This window comes from Indicator indicator, chromosome 21 (assembly GCF_027791375.1).
Source record: "Indicator indicator isolate 239-I01 chromosome 21, UM_Iind_1.1, whole genome shotgun sequence".
Taxonomy (NCBI): Eukaryota; Metazoa; Chordata; class Aves; order Piciformes; family Indicatoridae; genus Indicator; species Indicator indicator.
Window position 1 is genome coordinate 18,420,687 of NC_072030.1, and position 20,659 is coordinate 18,441,345.

General features: G+C 49.1%; 1 protein-coding gene across 1 annotated transcript in view; it reads right to left on the reverse strand.

The window, feature by feature from the left end:
* Positions 1 to 557: 557 nt before the first annotated feature.
* Positions 558 to 20,659, reverse strand: part of ABTB2 (ankyrin repeat and BTB domain containing 2) — a 120,092-nt gene continuing 99,990 nt past the window's right edge. Inside the window, exons 5-17 of the mRNA XM_054390478.1 lie at positions 16,533 to 16,698; positions 13,665 to 13,754; positions 13,113 to 13,214; positions 11,031 to 11,127; positions 9,687 to 9,822; positions 7,451 to 7,677; positions 6,563 to 6,741; positions 5,620 to 5,725; positions 5,401 to 5,503; positions 4,698 to 4,788; positions 2,700 to 2,768; positions 1,750 to 1,863; positions 558 to 755 (exon numbers count right to left, since the gene is read on the reverse strand). Of these exons, the coding sequence (XP_054246453.1) occupies positions 558 to 755; positions 1,750 to 1,863; positions 2,700 to 2,768; positions 4,698 to 4,788; positions 5,401 to 5,503; positions 5,620 to 5,725; positions 6,563 to 6,741; positions 7,451 to 7,677; positions 9,687 to 9,822; positions 11,031 to 11,127; positions 13,113 to 13,214; positions 13,665 to 13,754; positions 16,533 to 16,698 (1,678 nt within the window). The remainder of the gene's footprint in view (positions 756 to 1,749; positions 1,864 to 2,699; positions 2,769 to 4,697; positions 4,789 to 5,400; positions 5,504 to 5,619; positions 5,726 to 6,562; positions 6,742 to 7,450; positions 7,678 to 9,686; positions 9,823 to 11,030; positions 11,128 to 13,112; positions 13,215 to 13,664; positions 13,755 to 16,532; positions 16,699 to 20,659) is intronic.

The following is a 20,659-nucleotide window of genomic DNA, read 5'->3' on the forward strand; positions in this document are numbered from 1 at the left end:
CCAGGCTAGAGTTAGTATTGGTCTCTGCCTGGCTTTGAACACCTTCAAAATCTCTCTCGCTGTGCAAAGAGGTTGGGGATAAAATTATGTCCAAGTCTGTGCCATGCACAGAGCTTGGTGTGTGCAGCAGCCTTTGTGTTCAGAGCTGCTGAAGAGGCAGGGGCCAGGGGCTCAGGCCCCTCCTCCCCTGTCAAACATCTGTGAGTAGGAACTGGGGGGCTGTGGTGGTGTGGAGAGAGATGCTTAAGACAAGGTACTGGGTGCTGGGTCCAGGTGAACTGCCTCACTTCCCCTCAGCCTGGCCCTGTGCCTGGTGGAAGGGCAGCGTTGGTCTCCTCTTCTCCATCGCATCCTCAGTTGTCTGTGCTGTGGCAGTGTTTGGGTGACAGCAGCAGCACAGAGCTCCCCTCCAGCAGTGGGATGAGGCATAGCACCCTTGCCTGGGGGGTAGCTGGTAGAGGGGATTTTCAGAAGGCAAACAGCAAAGCCACAGCTTTGCCCAAGGACACATCCCCCTGCAGGCTGAGGCAGCACTGTGCCACTGCCTTGCTCCTGCCTCACACCCTGGAGGTGACATAGACAGAGTGCAGGCGGCCAGCCAGGGCTGTCTGCAGGTCCCGCAGGGGGTCCAGGCCTTGCACTTTGCTGTTCCTGCTGTAGATCAGCTGCTTGAAGGAGTCCTGCTCCAGCAGGGAGCTCATGTGCTTGAGGAAGAAGCCTTCACAAAAAGAGGCCAGTTCAGGTGCGTTGTGAATCTGCAGGGGAGAGGAGGGTCAGTTAGAATCACAGATTGGGCTGGAAAGGGACCACCAAAGGTCACCTAAGCCAAGCCCCTGCAGTCAGCAGGCACAGCTCCAGCTCCAGCAGGTTGCTCAGAGCCCCAAACAACCTGACCTGGAATGGTTCCAGGCATGAAGCATCTCCCACCTCTCTGGGGAGCCTGGGCCAGGGTCTCATCACCCTCAGTGTCAAAAATGTCATGCTTTGTATCCAGTCTAAATCTCCCTCTTTTAGTTTCAAACTAATTGTTAATGTCTATCCCCAGCTTTCTGATCCTCCCCTGTAAGTACTGAAAAGCTGCAGTAAGGTCTCCAGCACTCCCCCAGTCCTTCTCCACAGGGCAGCTCTCAATTAACCTTTTCTGTCACAGACCTGAAGGCCATGCCTGAGCCTCTTCTCCTGGCTAATGCTTTTCCCTGTAACACCACCACCACCAGTGAGAAGCACTGGTGGTAGGACCAGTGGTGGCTGATGATGCTCTCACAGGCACAGGTGTGAGCTGGGAGGCACTGAAGCTTTTTTATTTCCTTCCCCTGATGGCCTGCTGTTGGCAGAGCCACTGCCCTGCACTCCAGTCCCTTCCTCTTACAGGAGCAGAGCAGCTGGCTGATGAGGCAGCCAAGATACCTGCTTAGCTGGGCAGGGGGCACAAAAAACACTGCACTGCCAGATGGCACATGCAGCTCCTGGCAGGAAGAATATGGTCCATAGGATGGGAGTCTGACTCCTCAGGAAGGGGCTGAATGTTGGAGACCAGGGATGTGACACTGCTAAAAAGCCTTGGGGTTGCTGGCTGGGATCTGGGTCCTTTTGCTTCAGCAGCAGTGGGGAAAGCTCAGTAACAGCACAATGAAACTGGTGTATGAAGCAGCTCCGTGCACAGCCTGCTGTGTTTAGTTCCCAGCAGGAGCTGCAGAGAGAGGAATGCTGCTCCCTTGTGGTGCCCACAGGAGGCACTTTGCTGCCTACCTTTGCATATTTGTAGATGTTAACAGAGTTCTCCAGGCTGATGGTCTGGGCACAGAGGATTTCACAGTGTCTCTGGAGGCCATCCAGTTGAAACAGGCTGGCAGCTGACAGCAACTATGGGGAGAGAAGAGAGAAGCTCTTTGAGATCGTGAGCCCTGGAAGGCTTTTAGGGCAGGAAGATGGACAGAACTGATGATTGCCTCTCTGAGTGATCTGCAGCTCCCTGTTTTAATGGCTAAGTCCTTAAAAAGGAGCAGAAAGGCCACAGAGAGCTTCCCCCTCTTAGCCAAAGCTTGCACCTCCTGCAGGAAGTGCATGTATTACCTTCTGTCACCAGGACCTGTGAACTCCAGCCTGCTCAAAGCCCTCAAAAAAAAAAAATTGTGTAGTCTCTCTCTGGAAGCTTTAGTGGCACCAGACCCCTTGTGGCTGAGCAGCATTATTGTAAGAAGACCTAGCACAGAATGTAGGGGTTGGAAGGGACCTCTGGAGATGATTAAGTCTAACTCCCCCTTCTCGAGAAGGTACACCCAGAGCAGGGAACTGCTGTTGGACACCAGGCTTTGCAGTACCAGCAGCTGCTCTGCACAGGTTCAGCTTGCAGTCAGTCATTTCTTTACAGTCTCCAGCCCCTTGCTGTGGGCACCTTTTCTGTGCCAATCCAGAAGTACTGCCCTGCTACTTCCTTCACCCAGCACAGAGAGGACCTGGTACAAAGGAGGTTCTGATCCAACTCTGGGTACCAACAGCTCTGTAGTGATTTTCCTCCCACTGCATTTGGTGGACATGATAAAATATAATTGAGAGTTCTTATTTCTAAGCAGTTGTATGTTTTGAAACCTTCAGCTCCTTTCAAAGTGTTGATTCAACTCCTGGATTAGCAGCTTGCTCTCAGCTCTTGGATTTTGCTTTTCAAGCTCTTGGCAAGACTTAGAAGAAAACACTCTCACCTCTAAGATATCAGCGGTGGGAATTTCCATAGATTCTGTTCCTCCATAGTATAAATACTGCATCAGCATCTGAAATGGGAAGAGGGCCAGGCATGAAGCTGGTACTGCTGAAGTCACAGAGGCTGTGAATGCTGAGCTCCCCTTCCTGTGGGCAGGCTGCTCCTCTCACCTCTGCTGTTTTCCCTCTGTGCTGCAAATCTGCTGCTTTCTAATAGTCTTTTTTTCCTTGGGCTCTGACAGGAGCCCTGGTGAGAATCTGAGGCTGTGACAGTGACAGTGTCTCTGAGCAACACCAATGTCCTGGGAGCCAGTTTTGTCAAGCCTTGCAGGCTGCTCACCCCCAGAGCTGCCACTTAGCTGCAGAGCTGAGACTGCCACCCTGAGCCTGTGTCTCGGGGACCTCCCAGTCACTTACTTCCCCTGCTGTGCTTCTAATCAGCTTCCAACCCCCCATCAGGGCTGGAGGAAAAGGCCCTAATTGTTTGCAGGGAGAGTGAGAGCAGCTTCTGCTCTTTGATCTGCATGTGCACAGGCCCAGCTAAACCCAGGCTTTCTCCTCCAGGGAAGGGCTGGATCTGGTGGCAGCAAGAGAGGGTCTGGGCTGCTGTGTGAGCAGGCATGGGACTGCCAGCTCTGCTGAACTTTTCTAACAGCAGTGGTGTAGCAAATCCAAACTTCTACCTTTAAAATTGCCTTATTTTATAATGGAATCACAGAGCAGCAAAGCTGCTTCCCAGCAGAGACTTGAGCAGAACACAGATCTCTGGTGGCTCAGCATCCTCCATGCACCACAACTGAGATTGTGGAGTGCCACCACCTCCCTGCCTTGCCTGATTTTATGTACCACCAAATGGTTTAATTCTGTGAAGTATTTCAGTGTTCTGACTCTTTCTGATTTGCTGCTCTCTCCAGTGAGGCAAAAGTTTATCTTTAGAAAACTCTTGATGTAAAAATGTTGTTAGGGAGGCTTCTTTTGCTGTACCTGATCTGTGTTTGAGCTGCAGCTGTCCTCTATACCCTACCAACATGTTCTTATGGGCAGCTTCATTCCCTCTACCTCTGACTACTGCTGACCAACAGCTTTGCTGTTCTGTTTGCCTAGAGAAAGAGCAAAAGCCTCAGCCCTGTAGTGAAACAGTCACACAACCTGTCCTGCACCTCACATTTCCCTGCTCTCCACCTTTCTTCCAAATCTGAATTGCAGATGGCAAGCTGAAATAGCTGAACTATCACATTTCACTGACTTGGCTTTTTCCCTGGGTGTGTGTTAAGTACCCTACTTCCCTCCATCATGAAGGAGCCTCCCTTAAGTCTGTTTAGTATGGAAATGTCATAAAAGCAAAGTGCAAGTCTCCATTTTGAGCCTTTCCTGAAGGGGACATGGATGATTGATGACCATCTGATGTGAGTCCCTGGGGAACCTGGCAGTCCACCTGCTGTTAGTGAGCTCACTTTCTGCTTAGCCCAGCATGAAAATGGTGCCTTGAAAGTATAAAACTACCTGGAGTAGAAGACCAGTGTCTTATGGAGGAGTCAGCACTTAGTGAAAAAATAAAAATCATAGATGCATGGAATGGGTTGAGTTGGAAGGGACCTTAAAGCTCATCCAGCTCCAACCCCCTGCAGGGACACCTCCCACCAGCCCAGATTGCTCAAGCCCTCATTCAGCCTGGCCTTGAACACTTCCAGCGATAGGCCATCCACAGCTTCCCTGGACAACCTGTTCCAGAGTCTCACCACCCTCACTCTAAAGAATTTCTTCCTCATCTCCAGTCTAACTCTCCCCTCTTCCGTTCCCTCTCATCCTATCACAACAGGTTTCTGTTTTAAGGTTGGACCTAGGTGAAAAGTTCTGACAAAGACCAGAACACTCCTGACATACAGGTGTGGTGAAATGAACTCCACCACTCCTTGCACATTACCTCTGATTTCAGCCTTGGTCAGTCTTATCTGCCAGTAGTATGTGAGAAGATGATAAAGGAAAGGTAAGTAACTTACCTTGAAAATATTGTATTTCATATCACTGATTTCAACAGTCTTGCTGCCATGGCTGTCATGGTCTGTTTTATTGGTCATTAGTGTCTTGAACCTGAGAAAGGCAGGAAAAGATTTCTGTGTTAGTGCTTCAGATACTTGCTACTCCTGACAACCAGCCTGAGCAAGGGGAAAACAAAGACCCTCCCTTGTTCCCATTTACAAGCTGGAAATGGAAACATTGCTTTTGATTTAATTTATTAAATTAAATTGGAACTTCAGGGACAACTTAACCTGCAAACTGGTTGGGTCTGATCCAGTCCCACCTTACAATAGTTGCAAATCACCATTGCTATGCCAATAACAGAAAATACTAACTGCAGGTCTGCCAGGTCAGATCTCCAGGTAACGTGGAACAAGTGTAGCCCTAGCTGGCAGACCCTGAGAGAAGGGACAGGAAGGCAAGGAAAGGCTGGATAAGTACCTTCCAAGTGCTGCACAGCATTTTAGGGACAACTACAGGTTAGCTTGTCAGCAGAGCTCATGGAATCTTACCACACACTCTCACTCACACAGAGTGCCTTGAAAAACTCAGCTTTCCTCTCCTACTATCCTTAGCAGTAGAAAAGAAGATGTGGCTTGGTCCTGCAGACCTGAGGTATGGTCTGCTGTCCACATCCTTGGCAGCTGCCTGGAGGCTCAGACCTTCCTTTTCCCCTTGGCTCACCTGTTAGATGCAGTCACCAGCAGCACTTTGTGTGCATAAAACAGCTTCCCTTCTACTAAGAAGGTCACATCAGACATCTCTTTATTGTTGAGGAAGTGAGGATCTGTGAGGGAAGGGGAAGAAGAAAAAAAGAGGGTGAGTATTTTGGGGAGCTGTGGATGCTTTCTAAATAAAAATCCCCAGCCCTGCAGTGTTCAGGTGAGACACTGAGCTCCTCACCTAGCCGAGCCGGCAGCGCCTTGCGGAGCTCAGGAATGCTGGGGATGGGGCTGCTGCCATAGCAGTGGGTGAAGATGGCTGCCAGCTGCTGGCTGATGGAGTCATTCTGTAAGGAGGGGGGACAGGTACCAGCAGTCAGCACTTTGCATTCAGCAGCTGTCAGACATGCTCTAACAGTTCACAACTGCACCCTACAAGAATAACCTCAGAGGGACAGGAGCAGGGTCTGAACAAGTGTCCCCACAGGATTCTCTCAACAAGAGTTTATAAGGCCAACCTCTGTCAAGGGCAGAGTCCATCAGCACAAGCTCATCCCTCCACTTCTCTAAGAGGTGAGCCCAAAGGTGTGCTCTCAGCAGGACTGGACTCGTGGAACATGAACCAAGTTCTGGTGTTAGTTGGCCACTCTTAATTTAAAGAACATTTACAATGTATGCTGTAGTGCCTGGTTCTGGAGGTCTCAAGAGCTGTATGAACTCCTCAGCTGGAGAACTCAGCTGCAAAATAGGACAGCTGAACTATTCACCATGCATCTAATCTGTTCTAGGACGTGCTTTGAAAAGCAAGGAAAAAACACTCACAGGCAACCTTTAAATAAATAAAAGGTGAGGAAAATGTTGCTGAACAAAAGCAACATTCAGAAAACTTCTAGAAAATACTCTTGAGAGAACCCGAGTTGCCACCACTGCTGTATTGGTTCCTCTCCCATTCACATGGTCTCACAGGCCAGTTGCTGAACTGGACTTCAAGAGCAGAGCTTTCCCTTCTCTGGAGATGAGTGGCTTTAAGTGAAGGCTGCTTTTGTGGGCTGCATGTACACTTAGGTAAATGCTCTGAGGGCCATCTCATGCCATGGCTCATTAAGGACTCCACAGAGGACTTCCACCTGTTCTGCACTGAACACAAACCAAACACCTGAGACTGTTACACAAGCAGTATTTACCTTGCTGGTTTTGAGGATGTCAAACATGAGCTGCAGCCCTTCACTGACCAGCTCTTCATTGTAGTCCTCCTCTTTAATGGTGACAAACTCCCTCAGGAGGGTCTGCACCACTGAGTAACGAGACTGGCAGAAGGTTGTCCGCAGTGACTCGATCCACACGTGGAGCTTCCATGGGACCCCTGTGGGCACAGCAGAAAGGACAGTGGAAGGTGATGAGTTGCTGAAGCCCCTGTGGGTAGACTGTCCTGCTGCTGTGACTAACACAGAGCTTTACACACATCTTGGCAGCAGATACACATCTCTCTCAATACTACAGGTGACTGAGGTGGACCATCTCCAACAGCAGAGGACTGGTACCAGGGCTGGAAGTTAGGACTTCCTAGGTTGGTAAGGACTACAGACTCCCAGCTGCCTATTTTGCTTCAGGATTAGTCAGAACTACAAAATAAATCTGAACTGAACATGTAAAGACATCTAACTCTACCCAAACATGATGTGAGGTCTCTTCTGCTTATCTGGAGCAGTCTAAGCCACACAAGCTTCAGAGCTTCTCTTTCCTACCATTGGATCAAATCTGTTCTTTCCCCTTAAGCCACTTAAGCTCTGAGGTTTTATTTGGTTTTGAGGCCAGGCAGCCTCTTTAACACTGAGTGGTAGCTGTCAGAGTGTCTGATGAAGAGACATGCCCCTTGCTTTTGATACTTGGGAACACAGGATCCAGCCAAAAGTGGGGGACATCCCAGATCAGTAGGAATTTGTGGGTAGCTTGAACCACTTTAGCATTTAAATTAAGGCAGCTGGTTTCCATAAGCTTGGGACAGCTTGGCAGTTGGGCTTACAGTTCTCCTCTGAGAGAAAGGGGCAGAGAGAAAAGCTTAAAGCCCTCACCAAGTGCCCTGAGCTCCATGGTGATGTCCACGTAGCCGTGCTCAGCACTGTAGTACATGGCCTCCTGCAGAGCCTTCATCCGTGTCTTGCAGAGCCTGACCTGCCCCTCAGTGGAGCTGCCCTGGCTGGAGGTGTCACTCTCCACTCCCTCAGCTAAAATCTCCTCCAGGGAGAGGACATCATCCTTCAGCTGCTGGGGCTGGGTCAGGAGCTTGCGCAGCACGTTCCTGAGGAGGAAGAAGAGAGATCACTTCATGAACAGCAGCAGTTCAAAGAGGACTCTGCTGAGTTGGGTTTAGGGGCTGGCAGTAAATACTCATTTCCCTCTCCAAACCTGACTGCTGGCAGGTATGGAGCAGCATTCAGCCCCCTCACCCTTCCCTGTCCCACGTGCTAGAGACTGATGCCCTGGTGGCAAGGGCAGGAGCATGGAATATGTTCCTGCACCTCAGTGGTCCCAGGGCATACTTTGGAGTGCTGGGGCAGCCTGGCTCTTATTGCAGTTTATACTTGGACCCAGGAGCATGTTTCATTCTGCCAGCCCCACTGTGGTAGTATCTCTAGCTCTGATGTTAGATTTACCAGGGCCTCTGTTAGCACTCCTGCAGTTCCCCCAGATGACCATCCTCAAGCACTGCTACATTGCTTTAGTCAGATCTGCTAACTCTATCAGTAAACAGAAACCATTAAAAAACAATAGTTCTGCATCACTAACTCCAGGGAGAATTCCTTTGGGTTGGAATTTCACACTGCACTTGCAAGGAAGAGTCTTTCTTGTTTGTGTCCAGCCACTCTGGCAAGCTTGCATCATTGGTGTCCCCACAGACAGCTGGAGCCAGCTGCAGCAGACATTCCCCAGCCCAGTACTCAGATGTGCTGCTGCACTGCCATGGGCTGGTGCTCTCTTTGCAGCCACACCACTCAGTATGGCTAAAACCAGTTCAGTTTGGGCTGTGGGATCACCCTGCCCTGTCCATGGATTTCGGTTTGCAAGGTTAGCTGTTGCAGAAGAGTGTGGGAGGGAACCAGAAGAGTGTCTTGTGTAGTCTTACTCTGTGAAGAACTGCTTGAGGCTGGTCCAGCTTTGCAGAGTTTGGGCCTCATTTGAGCTTGGGATGTTTTCTGTGTGTATCCTGATGTGTGATGTACCTGGAAGTGCAGTTCTGGCATCACTGTCAAGCAGAGCTGTGTTCAAGCAAGGGAGCTGCTACCTAAGCTGCCAGCTCTGCTGCTGGGAGCCTCTCTCAGCGCATCTGCAGGGCTGCGTTCAGACTGGTTTCATTGGCTTGCTACACTAACTTCAGGGTTTATTTTTTTTTTCTGGGAACAGAAGGATTTCTGGATGAGTTTGTAACAAGTAAGTAATGTCTTATTTCAAAATAACTACCCTGAAAAGAGGGTTGGAAAGCCCAGGCTGGCTTCTCAGCATTTCTGCATTTCACATCCAGAAAACAGAGATGCAGTCAATTTTGCCATGGATTATTTTTGCCACCTTAATGCAGTTCTGTCTTGCAACACAAAGCACTACTCTCTATCTCATAACCTCCCCAGAGGGAGAACTTACTCTGCTCAAATAGCAAAGCAAAGCCTAGCAAACCAGCTCCTCACTCTCAGTGCTGCAGAACTAGACTGGCAAGGGAGAGAATAAGCCAAGAGCAAAGATCTTTTTGTTGTAGTTTGTGGTTTGACTAAAATATAATCAAGGAGAGATTGAGCCTGGATATAAGAAAGATGTTTTTTAGGCTAAGGGTGGTGAGACCCTGGCCCAGGTTGCCCAGAGAGGTGGGAGATACCCCATGCCTGGAACCATTGCAGGTCAGGTTGGCTGGGGCTCTGAGCACCCTGCTCTAGTTGGGGATGTCCCTGCTGAGTGCAGGGAGGTTGGACTGGTAACCTTGCAAGGTCCCTTCAAACAATTCTTTGATAATCCTTTCCTTTTAGCAGTTGTAGTTGCTGAATAATGAACATCTTGCATATTTTTTTTTCCTCAGCTACCAGTTTCAAGAACCTTTTTGTCCCCCAAAACTCTCCAAAGGCACCTCACAGCCACATCAGAATAGTCTGAGGAGCTGTGTGTGTGTGGCACTACAGATGGCTTGCTAGCAGGGTGCTACACCACCTTCTAAGCCAGACCCAGGGGTTTGGGTGTAAGACATGCCCTGTACAGTGACAGAGGAACAGCTACAGTGGGAGCCTTAGGCTAAAAACCCTCTTCTGAGCATGAACCAGACTCTACCTGTGCCCATGTGCAGCTGAGTGGCTGAAGCAGTTCATATCTTCATGAAGTGATGAGGACATCCCATTGAGTTCCAGCATGCTGAGGAGGGGGTCAGCACCCCTGCTGAGCAGTAAGCTGACCAGCTCATAGTTCCCTAGGGAAAAATGGACAGAGACATCATCCTGATTCCATGTGTCACCTCTTGGAAAGCCTGCAACATAGGACTGGTAGCAAAGCAAAACCTTTATGCTACCACTAAGGCTTTCAGTGTCCTGCAAGCATCTGTGAGGCTTCCTAACCTCTCAGAGAGAAACTGAGCCATAAAGCACTTAAATTGCCTAAAAAAAGGAACAGCTAAGCCAGAGGCAGAGTGAAAAGAAAATTAAATTGGTCTGGGTGCTTTCAGCACAGCCCCAGCAGGGATGTATGCAGGCAGTTTAACCAGGATCAATCTCAGCTGCTCCACTGGTGGATGAGGCAGGATGGGAGCTGCTCTGTGCTGTGCTTGCTGAGCAGAGGTTAACAAAGCCACCCTGCAGACAAGCACACTTGTGTGGGCCACCTTCAGCCAGGCCTCCCCTCCACTGCTTCCATTAGACATAGCACTGGGTGGTGGCAGGAGACAGCACAAGGAGTGTCTGTGACTGGGAGGGGAGGAGGAGGAGGAGGCCCTTTTTGATCCCTTCAAACGAACATTGGAGCAGAGCAAGCCAGAGACTTGTCTTCATAAAAGCACAAAAATGAAGTCAAAGGAAATAAAGGGGAGAAAAAAAAGTCAACCAAGCCAGCTAGAGGTGATAAGTGTTGGAAAGCAGCACTTTTATGCACTTCTAGGCTAGCACAGACTTGTTTGCAGAATGCTAAACTCTTCTCCTGACAGCTGGGTAGAATTGCAGAATTTTACTGGTATTTAATAAATCCTAAACTCAATTTCTTGATGCAGCAGTTGTTTTTCCCCAGGCTGATTTTTAAACCTGTTCACTTTTGCATCTGGAAGTTATTTAGGTCCAAAGCATGCTGAGGCTAGGGAGGAGCTGCTCTATGCTTCCTGACAGTGCCCTGTGCAGAGTTGTTGGAGTCAGCTTTGCTCTGGAGGCTGCTGGCAGGAGGGCAGTGGTGGCACTAGTCCCAAATGCAGACACTCAGTGCCCAGCAAGCTCTCACTGCATGATGACAGTTAGTAGTTGCTGCCAACCCAGACAGGGTTCCCTCCAGTTTTTTAGAAACGAAAACCTGCTGGCTTTTGGCACTCTGGCACCTCACAACACAGTGCCAAGGGACTCCTTCCACAGGCACCCACCTGAACTGGCTGTAGCTGTTCTGGGGTAGCAAGAGAGTGTGCTGAGGCTGCCCTGAACCCACCTGCTGCTGAAGCCAGCTGAAGAGGAGTCTCAGCATAGTTGTCTTCTCCACTGTTAACAGCAGAGCCCTCTACGTGGGCACCAGCATCCAAGAGCAGCTGCAAGAGACACAGGAAAGACAAGGAGCTGAGAAAAGAGCAATTCAGAAGGACAAAACAGAAGAGGCTGTGTGCTGGAGAGGAAAAGCAGTAGCTGTCTGTAGAGGGTGTGCACCAAAGGCACCATCTCCAAAACTAAAGCAAAATATCTGTTCCAAGGCAAATCTCTCCTGCATTTCCTTGCCCAGCCTAGGGCTAAAGCCTCCACCTGAAGGACAATTTAGAGTTTTCATTTTTCTTGTGCTTTGTTGTGCTCTCACCATTGAGCTGGAAAGGTGCTCAGCTGGCAGCTTAGAGAACATCACCTCTTTTTTTTTTTTTTCCCCCCTTTTTTTAACCTCCCTTATGAATATGGTTTTGCAATTGTAATTTCCCAACCCCAAAGAGCTTTGCAGTCAAAGCTCCTCTGCAGCACAGGAAGTCCAACTGATTTAGCTTCATGCTGGGCAGGAAACAAGGTTCCAACAGGGAATTAGCCCTGGAGGCCAAACATCCCTCTCCTGGGCTTCCAGGCCCTGGCAGCTCAGTGATTTGTCACACACAGAACCTGCTCTCTCTGAACTCACTGAGCTGCTCACAGGGGAAATTAAACCTCTCCGAGATGATGGAGAGGAGTTTACAAGACCAGGAGGACCTTTCATGGCCAGGTAGGGCTGGCAGACAGTATCAGAGCACGCAGAGCACTGCTTGCTGCTGCAGAGTGGTGGCTGCTGCCCCTCTCCCAAGGCAGGGAGGACAAGCTCTGCATCTCCAGCACTGCTGGAGGCTCTCCTGCTGGAGGCTCTCCTGCTGGATGTAGGAGTCCAGCTGGCTTTATCAGACCACACTGACACAATTCACCAGCTTCAGCCATCCCCAATTAGTGATGACCTTGGCCTTGGAACAAACAGCAGGCACAGGCACAACTTGATTATAAAATGTGGTTTCTCTCTTGAGACAGCATCTATTGCATGCAGGTACCACAGGGCAGGTAACGAGAGAGGCAATTTCCCACAGCCAGCTCAGCAAAAGCTGACATCTACCCTTTTGTTGATCACTGCCAGTTGAACAAAGCTTAGGGAATATTTGGAGGGTGTAGCCAAGATCAAAGACAGAAACGTTGTGGGGGATGCAGTCCAGCAGCAGCTGGATTGTTTTCACTACATCTCCTGAGAGAACCACGCTCTCCTCTCCCCTGCAAACCAAAGCTGTCCAACCTCTGCAGCAGCAAAGGCTGCCCTGGCCCTTTGCTTTGTGGTTATTGAGAAATCTCCACTAAAATAAGCCTCTGCAGCATCACTTTGCTTTCCCTCCCCCCCGACCTCTTTCAGCAGAAGGTAAACAACTGACTACCTGCTGTGATCAGTTTTGAATTCCTCTTGCAGTTCAGGGTCAGATTTCCAGGCTTCCATCCCATTCTGCTGCTCCTTATGTTAATTCCCCAGAAAAAGGAGCAGGGAGGATGTCAAAGGCTCAACTCCCAGGACACTTACATCTTTTTCATGCAATTCTCAAGGATTATAAAGGAAGTTACAGATGACTTGCTGCCATTAGAGCAGAAATCAGCATAACCTAAATTTTTTGCACATGCAAATGTACAAAGCAGGTCACATCCCCTGTCAGATAGCAGCCCCAGCCAGCAGCCTATGTGAAACCAGTCTGTGTGACACCCTGGGTTATCTAATAGCACAGAAAGGACTCTGCAGAGCTTTCTGAAGTGGTAAACCATAGACCAGTATTGAAACCAAAGAGAAATAAGAAAACATCCTGTGTTTTGTTATCCATTACTGTTAGGAGTTACATCACCAGTTTGTGGTCTCCCCCTCCCAGAAAACCCCAGCAGTGCCATTCTCCTCATTCTCCAAACAAGTCATTTCTCAGTGTTTTTTTAGGAGCTTTCCACAAACTGCACGTGGAGCCCATGACAGATCCACAGCTCAGGAAGCCTGGGGTGCTGTGCTTCAGTCCCTCTGGGTCTCTGTGACTGCAGGCTTTGCTCTGCTCACCTGAACAACGGAGATGTGGCCGTGCAGCACAGCAAAGGTGAGAGCAGTCCAGTGGCGGCTGTCAGGGTGCACTGAAGGGTGCCGTGGAGAGGTGCTGGGAACCTGGGGGAAGGAGCCAGGCAGTTACTAACCACCACAGACTGTCTGCCATCCTCTTTGTACACAACTGCCTCTTTCCTTTGGAAGTGACAGCCCCAGGGAGCTGCAACTTAGGCCATTTAGAGAACACTGCCAGTGCTGGCCAGTCCCCAGGGCCTTTTTAAAGGGCTTAGTGGTTTCTCCTAGTGGCAGCTCTTTGAGGAGGGAGACCCCTTCACCCCCACCCTGCCTATTAGACTTGCCAATGCCAATCATCACTGGAGTCACTGAATGCTCCAAGAGGTTTTGAAGGTTTTCTTCCCCCTCCCAAATCCCCAAAGTGATGATTTCTGAAAGAGTGGCTTGCTTAGAAGCCTTCAGAAATGAAGCCTTCAGTTGCTAGGAGAGGTTCCATGACTGTTCTTGTTAGTTTACAGATGAATAATCATGAGGGGAGGCTGCTCTGGTACTCACTTTTATATCTAAATTTGCTCCAGCATCTATAAGCATTTGCACCATGGCTTCATCTCCAGCAGCACAGGCATACATAAGTGGGGTCATACCCTGCAGAAAGGAGACAAAAAGTTATCTTTGATTACTTCTCATCAGTGAAACTGTCACAGCCCCAGTGAGTTGGACTCCTGATGTACAGAATATTGTGTGTGTGCAGGTGTGTAGGGGCAGCACATGTGTATGTTCCAAGCATTTGGGGTTCTGTGTGGGCACAATGTACTTGTATTGGAAAGTGAGGTGGACAAAATGATAGGGACAAAACTGCAAGGATCCCTGAAAATCTCAGCCCTGTGTTGTCCACAATCCCTGAGCTTTCTCAAGCTGCCTGACAAGAAAGAGCATTTCTTGGATCATTTGTAGCCAGATGAACCAAAAGCAGGAAACACAAAAAAATACACAAGATTGATTTATTTGGCAGCTTACCCCTACTGCTAAAATCCTGCCTGCCACAGTATTTCAGCATTTCAGTCCCATCCCTCTCTCTGTCTGTTTAACCAGCAAAGCATGACAGCTCAGGGATGAATGATGAGAGAAATGAGCCCTTCCTAGGGAGTGCATTCCAGAAGGAGCCAAGGACAGAAGGGAAATGGCCTAGGAAAATCCATTCCTGCTCATACCTATGGCTTCTCCCTCCCTCCTTAATTACTGTGCTTGATTTTTTTTTTCCCAGGCAGTACCTCTGCTGCTTACTGTGTTAGAACAGAGCTTCCTCTTCAGAGAGGGACACAGCTCATAAACCAAAGTTATATCTCACACTAAGGGCTTCTGACCTTGTATCTGCAAAGCCATCTTCTCAAAACAGCCACAGCTCAAAGCCTCCTGCACTGGAGGCAGTCACACAGTGGAGGGGAGTGGCTGAGTTTGGTTTTTGAGGGGCTTGGGAGGATCTGCTCACTATAAACAAGTAAACTTAATTAAATCAGGAGGTGGTGGAGTCACCATCCCTGGAGGTGTTCAAGAGGGGATTGGACGTGGCACTTGGTGCCATGGTTTAGATAGTCATAAGGTTTAGGGTGACAGGTTGGACTCGATCTTTGAGGTCTCTTCCAACCTTCTTGAAATGAAAAAAAAAAAAGAAAAAAAAACACACCCTTGGGTCTGCAGGCACAAGCCCATGTTTACTACCACAGTCAGGCTTCTAAACCCCCCAGATTTGTGCAGACTTACCTGACCTTTCCTTGGCTTCTCAGTTTTTAGTATCAGTTCTCCATTCCCTGCATGTTCTTCAGTATGCAAAGGGAAGCAGAGATTGCTTTCTAAACACCTCAAATGCTGTGAAACCAGAGTGCTGCTTGGGCCCCACCCCAGGAGAGTGCAGGGTCCTGCTCCAAGCTCAGGTTCCTGAGGAAATGTTTGTGAGCTCTCTCCCTCTCTGCACGCATACAGGCACAAGCAGGTCTGAACACACAGCTCAGTGCTGGACATGCTCACCTGCTGGGAGTGGGGAAAACCTGAAGCCTCTGTGTTAAACTACCTCAACAGCTCTGTCTCATGTAGGACCTGCACCAAAGCCTTGCCTGCACTGAGATGGTCACACCTGGCTGTGGCACCTCAAAGGTGCTGCCCACTGTGCAGTGTGTTTGGAGGACTCATCATGAGTCCAGCTATGGCAGAGTCCCAGAGTCTGGATTTAACTGGCAGTGCAATGGACACTTGCTCAGCTGCAGGTGAGCTGCCCCAGAATCCCCTGGAGAACTTCAGAGCAGCAGCATCTCCAGAGGGAGACTCTCTTGCCCTCCTTGGCCAGTGCCAAAACACTGCTCTGAGCATTCTGCAAAGAGCCCCAGCAGGCTGTGATCCTCCTGCTCACAGTGGGACTGGCTAGAGGATGACTTCAACAGGATGGCAATGAGACCATAAACCAGTGACAGCAGAAACTCCTCACACTGCCTCCAGAGCACAGAGGCTTTATGGCAATGAAAGCCAAACAGCTCCCAGTTTGCTGCCTGGCTGAAGAGAGGTAAGAAAACTCTTTTCAGATGCTGCCTATGAGAAAACCTCTGCTTGAAGGTAAATCCTTCCTGCTGCTAAATGCCCTGTTCCTGAGGCATGACAGCTCATCCCCACTGCTGTGACAGCTAGGAGTGTTCATGGGGGAGAGCTGTGGGCTTTATTTTCAATTAAAAGCTAATTCAAGGCACTGAATGATGCCCCAGAGAACAGACTCTGCTGTTACTTGATGGGACTGACAGCACAAGCAGAACAAACTAAAGACTCCTCAGACTATCACATCCCTGTGGCTCAGGGTAGCTGGGAAGGGAACAGGTCAAAATGAAATGAAAGAAATGGCCATGATGGACTTTGAAGACAGCTAACACTGACTGGTCCCAGAGCCACTGGGGGTCAGTGCTCTATGTCAGACCACCAAGCACAGCTAACTCACTTCACACCTGAAGGCCATCAGACAGTAACACCTCTTGGTCAGTCCTCACTGACCCAGACTGGATTTGGGCTGCTCAACCAGAAGAGTGTCACTGGCAAGAGCCACATTGCTTTGACATTGCCTTAGCTTTAAGACACCATCAGAGCTTCCATCTGCAGCCTGAGTATCAACCTGGCTTCCATCAGTGCCTGCCTCCCCCCCAGAGAGGAGGCCATCCAAGGAGCAGACCTACATTCCAGCTGATAAAGAAATAACTCCCTGCAGGCTCTGTCTGGCTCTTTGAAGGGGGTTATTTTTGTTTGTTTGTTTTCAGGGATGCATTTCCAGACTAAAGCAGGAGCTGGAATTAGAAAAGCCTTGGAGAGGCAACTAACACAACCTCGGGCAGTGATTTGCCACATGGAAAGGAAGATGCCAGAGAATTTGTGTGTGGTTTCCTGGTGCACCTGATCATCCATGGTGTTCACCCCCTCAGGTCCCAGGGCATCAATGGCTTGGTTGATCAGATCTGTCCTCCCACAGTTCAGCATTCGGAATCCCAGGTCCTGCTGGAACTTCTCAGTAGCAGCCTTAGCATCCAGCCTCCGGAAGGAACTGAAGCAGCATTCAGGTCTGGCAAAGACAAAATTATTTCTGGGTTTCTTTTCTTTTTTTTTTTTTTTTTTTAGCCTCATCTCCTATAGAAACCAGGGCTAGGGATTGTCATGGCTCTGCCTAGCATATACCTTCCCCCTGAATATCATCATAATCCCTGAAAAATCTGACTGACTGCACTCATGCTGGAGGTGGAAGTTTAAGTTCTTTGAGACAGAGTTCAGGTAAACGCTGTGAAGCACAAGAAATGGTGTCCAGGTAGCAAAACCTCCTCACTCCAAAGGCAAGGCAGGAGGAAATCCTTATTCCTTGCTCAGAGCAGTAGTTTCCAGCCAGCTCATCACTACAAGGGTAGCCCTGGACCAGGCACTGCTTCTGCTACATCTTACCCAGCAAACTGGGAAGGGGATACCGGAATACATCACAGCATAAGGAGCCCTGAGCAACTGGGGTTGCTGCAGCAGCCAGGGTTGTTGTGGTGGGTCAAGTGCTACCAGCTGCAAACCTGCAGCCATCAGGTTTCTTAGTTCTACTGCTCACAATAATACAAACCCCCAAACAGTCCCCCCCACCCCTAGCTGTTTTAAATAATTAACCACAAGGCTGAGCAGAGGGCTGGAGCTCCTCTCCTGGGGAGACAGACTGAGAGAGTTGGGGCTGTTCAGTCTGGAGAGAAGGCGGCTCCAAGGAGACCTTTTTGTGGCCTTCCAGGATCTGAAGGGGGCTACAAGAAAGCTGGGGAGGGAATTCTTAGGGTGTCAGGGAGTGATAGGACTGGAGGAGCAAAACTAGAAATGGGGAGATTCAGATTGGATGTTAGGAAGAAATTCTTCCCCATGAGGGTGGTGAGAGACTGGCACAGGTTGCCCAGGGAGGTGGTGGAAGCCTCATCCCTGGAGGTTTTTGCAGCCAGGCTGGATGTGGCTGTGAGCAACCTGCTGTAGTGTGAGGTGTCCCTGCCCATGACAGGGGGGTTGGAACTGGCTGAGCCTTGAGGTCCCTTCCAACCCTGGAAATTCTATGATTCTGTTTTAGATCTTGTATTTGTGTTTTCCTGCTTTTTGTAGGACAGTCAATACACAAAGGGAAATTGCAAGGAGGTGAAAGAGGTGGAAAGTGCACCTGGTAAGACACCAGAGTGGCTCTAGGGTGAAACAGTTATGGTGCCTGCCTATCAGCCTGGCTGCTGCTCTCAAGGAAAAGGCACTTCTGACAGACAGTGATTCTTACTCTCCTTTGGAAAAGAAGAACAAAATTAAAACAAAACATGAAATCAAAATCTAATGCAGGTAGTGGAAGACTCTCAATGCTTCTCCAGTGCCTCAGTAAAAGGAAGTGTGTTAATCCTCCTCCACTAAATCCTTTAGATGACTATCACATCTCATTTGGAAGGAGCCCAGGGATTACTGTAAATCCTCTGGTTATCTGCTCGGAGTCTTCTGAATTCCAGAGCTGGAAGTGTCTCTGCTCCATTGAAGCACCACTGCCAACCTGGAGGTGTTTCCCATCAGCTGTGGGTTGATAGGGGCAGCCCTTTGATGTTATTTCAGGTTGGGTTTCGTCTCCACGAGCTGTCTGGTTTTCAGCACAGGCTCTTGTGCAGGCTCTCAGAGAGTGAGATATCAGCCTGCCAAGTTCCTTTGAAAAATGAGACTCTTTCAACAAGGCTAAACTCTTCTGGAAACTTCCTATTGCCTGCCAGCTAAGTTCAGTCACTCTTGAGAGAGCAGATCCAAGATTAATCTTACTCACATTTTAATTCAGCTGGTAATTTTGTAATGCCTCTAAAACTTGCCTTGATGGGGGGGGGTACAAATGGTGAGCAGATGCTGTGAACAAGAAAGATCTCTCCACAGCCTGGTGTCCAGACACTGTACAGGGCAAACCACAGCAGCTTTCAGAAAAGGAACCATCAAGGGACAATCTGGGGACAGTCAGCAGGGAAGCCAGGTGGCAGCCTTGGAGTCACAGCTCTTTGGGGAGGCATCTGCACCTAAAATATCTCTCCCAGGCTGCTGAGTGCAGCAGAAGACAACTCTGAGGCACCCAGGTACTAGACGAGGGCACATAGAGCACAAGAGGACACTGTGGTAAAATGCTTAATGCCAGACATGCACAAATCCTAGAGCTAATAAATTAATCACCTAGTTCTATTAAGGCAATTGGCACAGCACCATGGTACTACAACACCACAGAGAACATGATGCAAAGACTTCTTATAATGAGAAGAAAGAAGGAAGAGTAAAGGAAGAGGAAGATCCTGTGGGGGGAAAAAAGTGAAATAAGATTACAACACTTGAAATCCAGTGAGGCTCAGAAAGTGGGAAGGGATGGAGCCTGTCTCTGCACATTGCTTCCACACTGCTTCCACCCAGTGCCACTCAGGTGCATTGCTGGATAGAGCAAGGGTGCTGCTGGGACAGTTCACCAAGGAACCCTGCAGAGCAAACAGCACAACAAACATTTGCCAAGAGCTGCCAGAGACCCAGCTAAAAGGTAACTGGCCCTTGGTGTAAAGCTGCCAGGAGGCCAGTTCAGGAGTGAGAATTTGCCCTTCCAATTTGTGAGCTTCACTCCTGAGGGACCTGTGGGCTCAGCCCATGCAGCAAATACTGACAATGTGCTCTTCTGGAACAGATGGAAAGGAGCTTTTGCCTTCAGAGTGTGATAAAAGCATCCTACCAGAGCTGGGGGAAGAGCTCTCACACACACAGCTGCTGTGCAGCAGCTGTAACCACAGCAGGTTTTCCATGTGGGAGCTGTTATCCTGTGCAGAGGAGAAGCAAACTCCTGCATGCTTCCTGGAGTAAAGCCTGTGCCCTGCAGCTGCCCAGACAGCAGCTCCCACCTACACCCAGCTGTGCCCAGGGGAGACACTGGAGAGCTGAAGGTGGACCAAGAGACATTGAGGGGACAGAGCCCAGGGAAAGGGACAGAGCCCAGGGAAAGGGACAGAGCCCAGGGAAAGGGACAGAGCCCAGGGAAAGGGACAGGGCTTAGATCCTTGTTTCAGAAGGGATGGTTTGAAGATTTTTTTTTTTCCCCAACCAGGCAATTCTACAGTTCAGTGATGAGGGAGCAGGAGACTGGTGTGCTCTTTGCTCTTTATGTTTCATAAGGAGTAGCTACTACTACAACTATTGGCAGTGAATGATTTAAATTTGGCCTGGAGTGAGGAAGAAAACGATAATAATAATATTAAGTTACTATCACATGCTGCTTTTTAAATTAAGTCCCAACTTTTATATTTAAGTAGGTGGAAAAGAAACACAGTTCTCTCTCTAGTATTTAACTGGTACCAGGTGAGTACTGAGGATGTTTATAAACTGTCTGGCAAGCATACAGCTGATGAGAACATCCCATTGGAAGGCATCATCTACTAGGAGACAAAGAGTGGTTGTGGCAGCCTGGACTGCCCAAGCAGTCTAACCTCATGGAACAGCTATTAGAGGTCTGAATTTCAGGTTATCCTAATTATACTTCATTCTTCTGCACAACTTCTCTTTCAGGGCTTTCAGCACACTCTACCTGATGCATCACCACTGCAAGGAGCTATCATTAGGTGACTTACAGCCTGAGCATCATGAGCAAAAGGGAGCTGTAATTTCCCTACAGCCATACAGGAAAGCAGGGGGAAAGTTGGCTTCAGTTCAAAAAACAAACAAATAAACCAACCCTAGGAGTGCTGCAGTGGCTCAGCAGAAATGCTGCTTGAAAGGATCATATCATGGGCACTGGAAATGAGGCACTGACCTCTGCTTGGGGGATTTTTCCTGTTAGTTTCAATCTTCCATGCAGCAAAAAGCCAATGGTCCTTCCCTCACAGAACATCACAGAGCATCCTCAGACTTAAGCAAGACAGTTCCGAACAAAGAACCTGGTCCAGCTTAACTTTGATTTACTTATTTTTTTTCCTCTACAAAAGGTGTTCAGGGCCAGGTTGGATGAGTCTCAGCTACCACATCTCAGGAACTGAGAG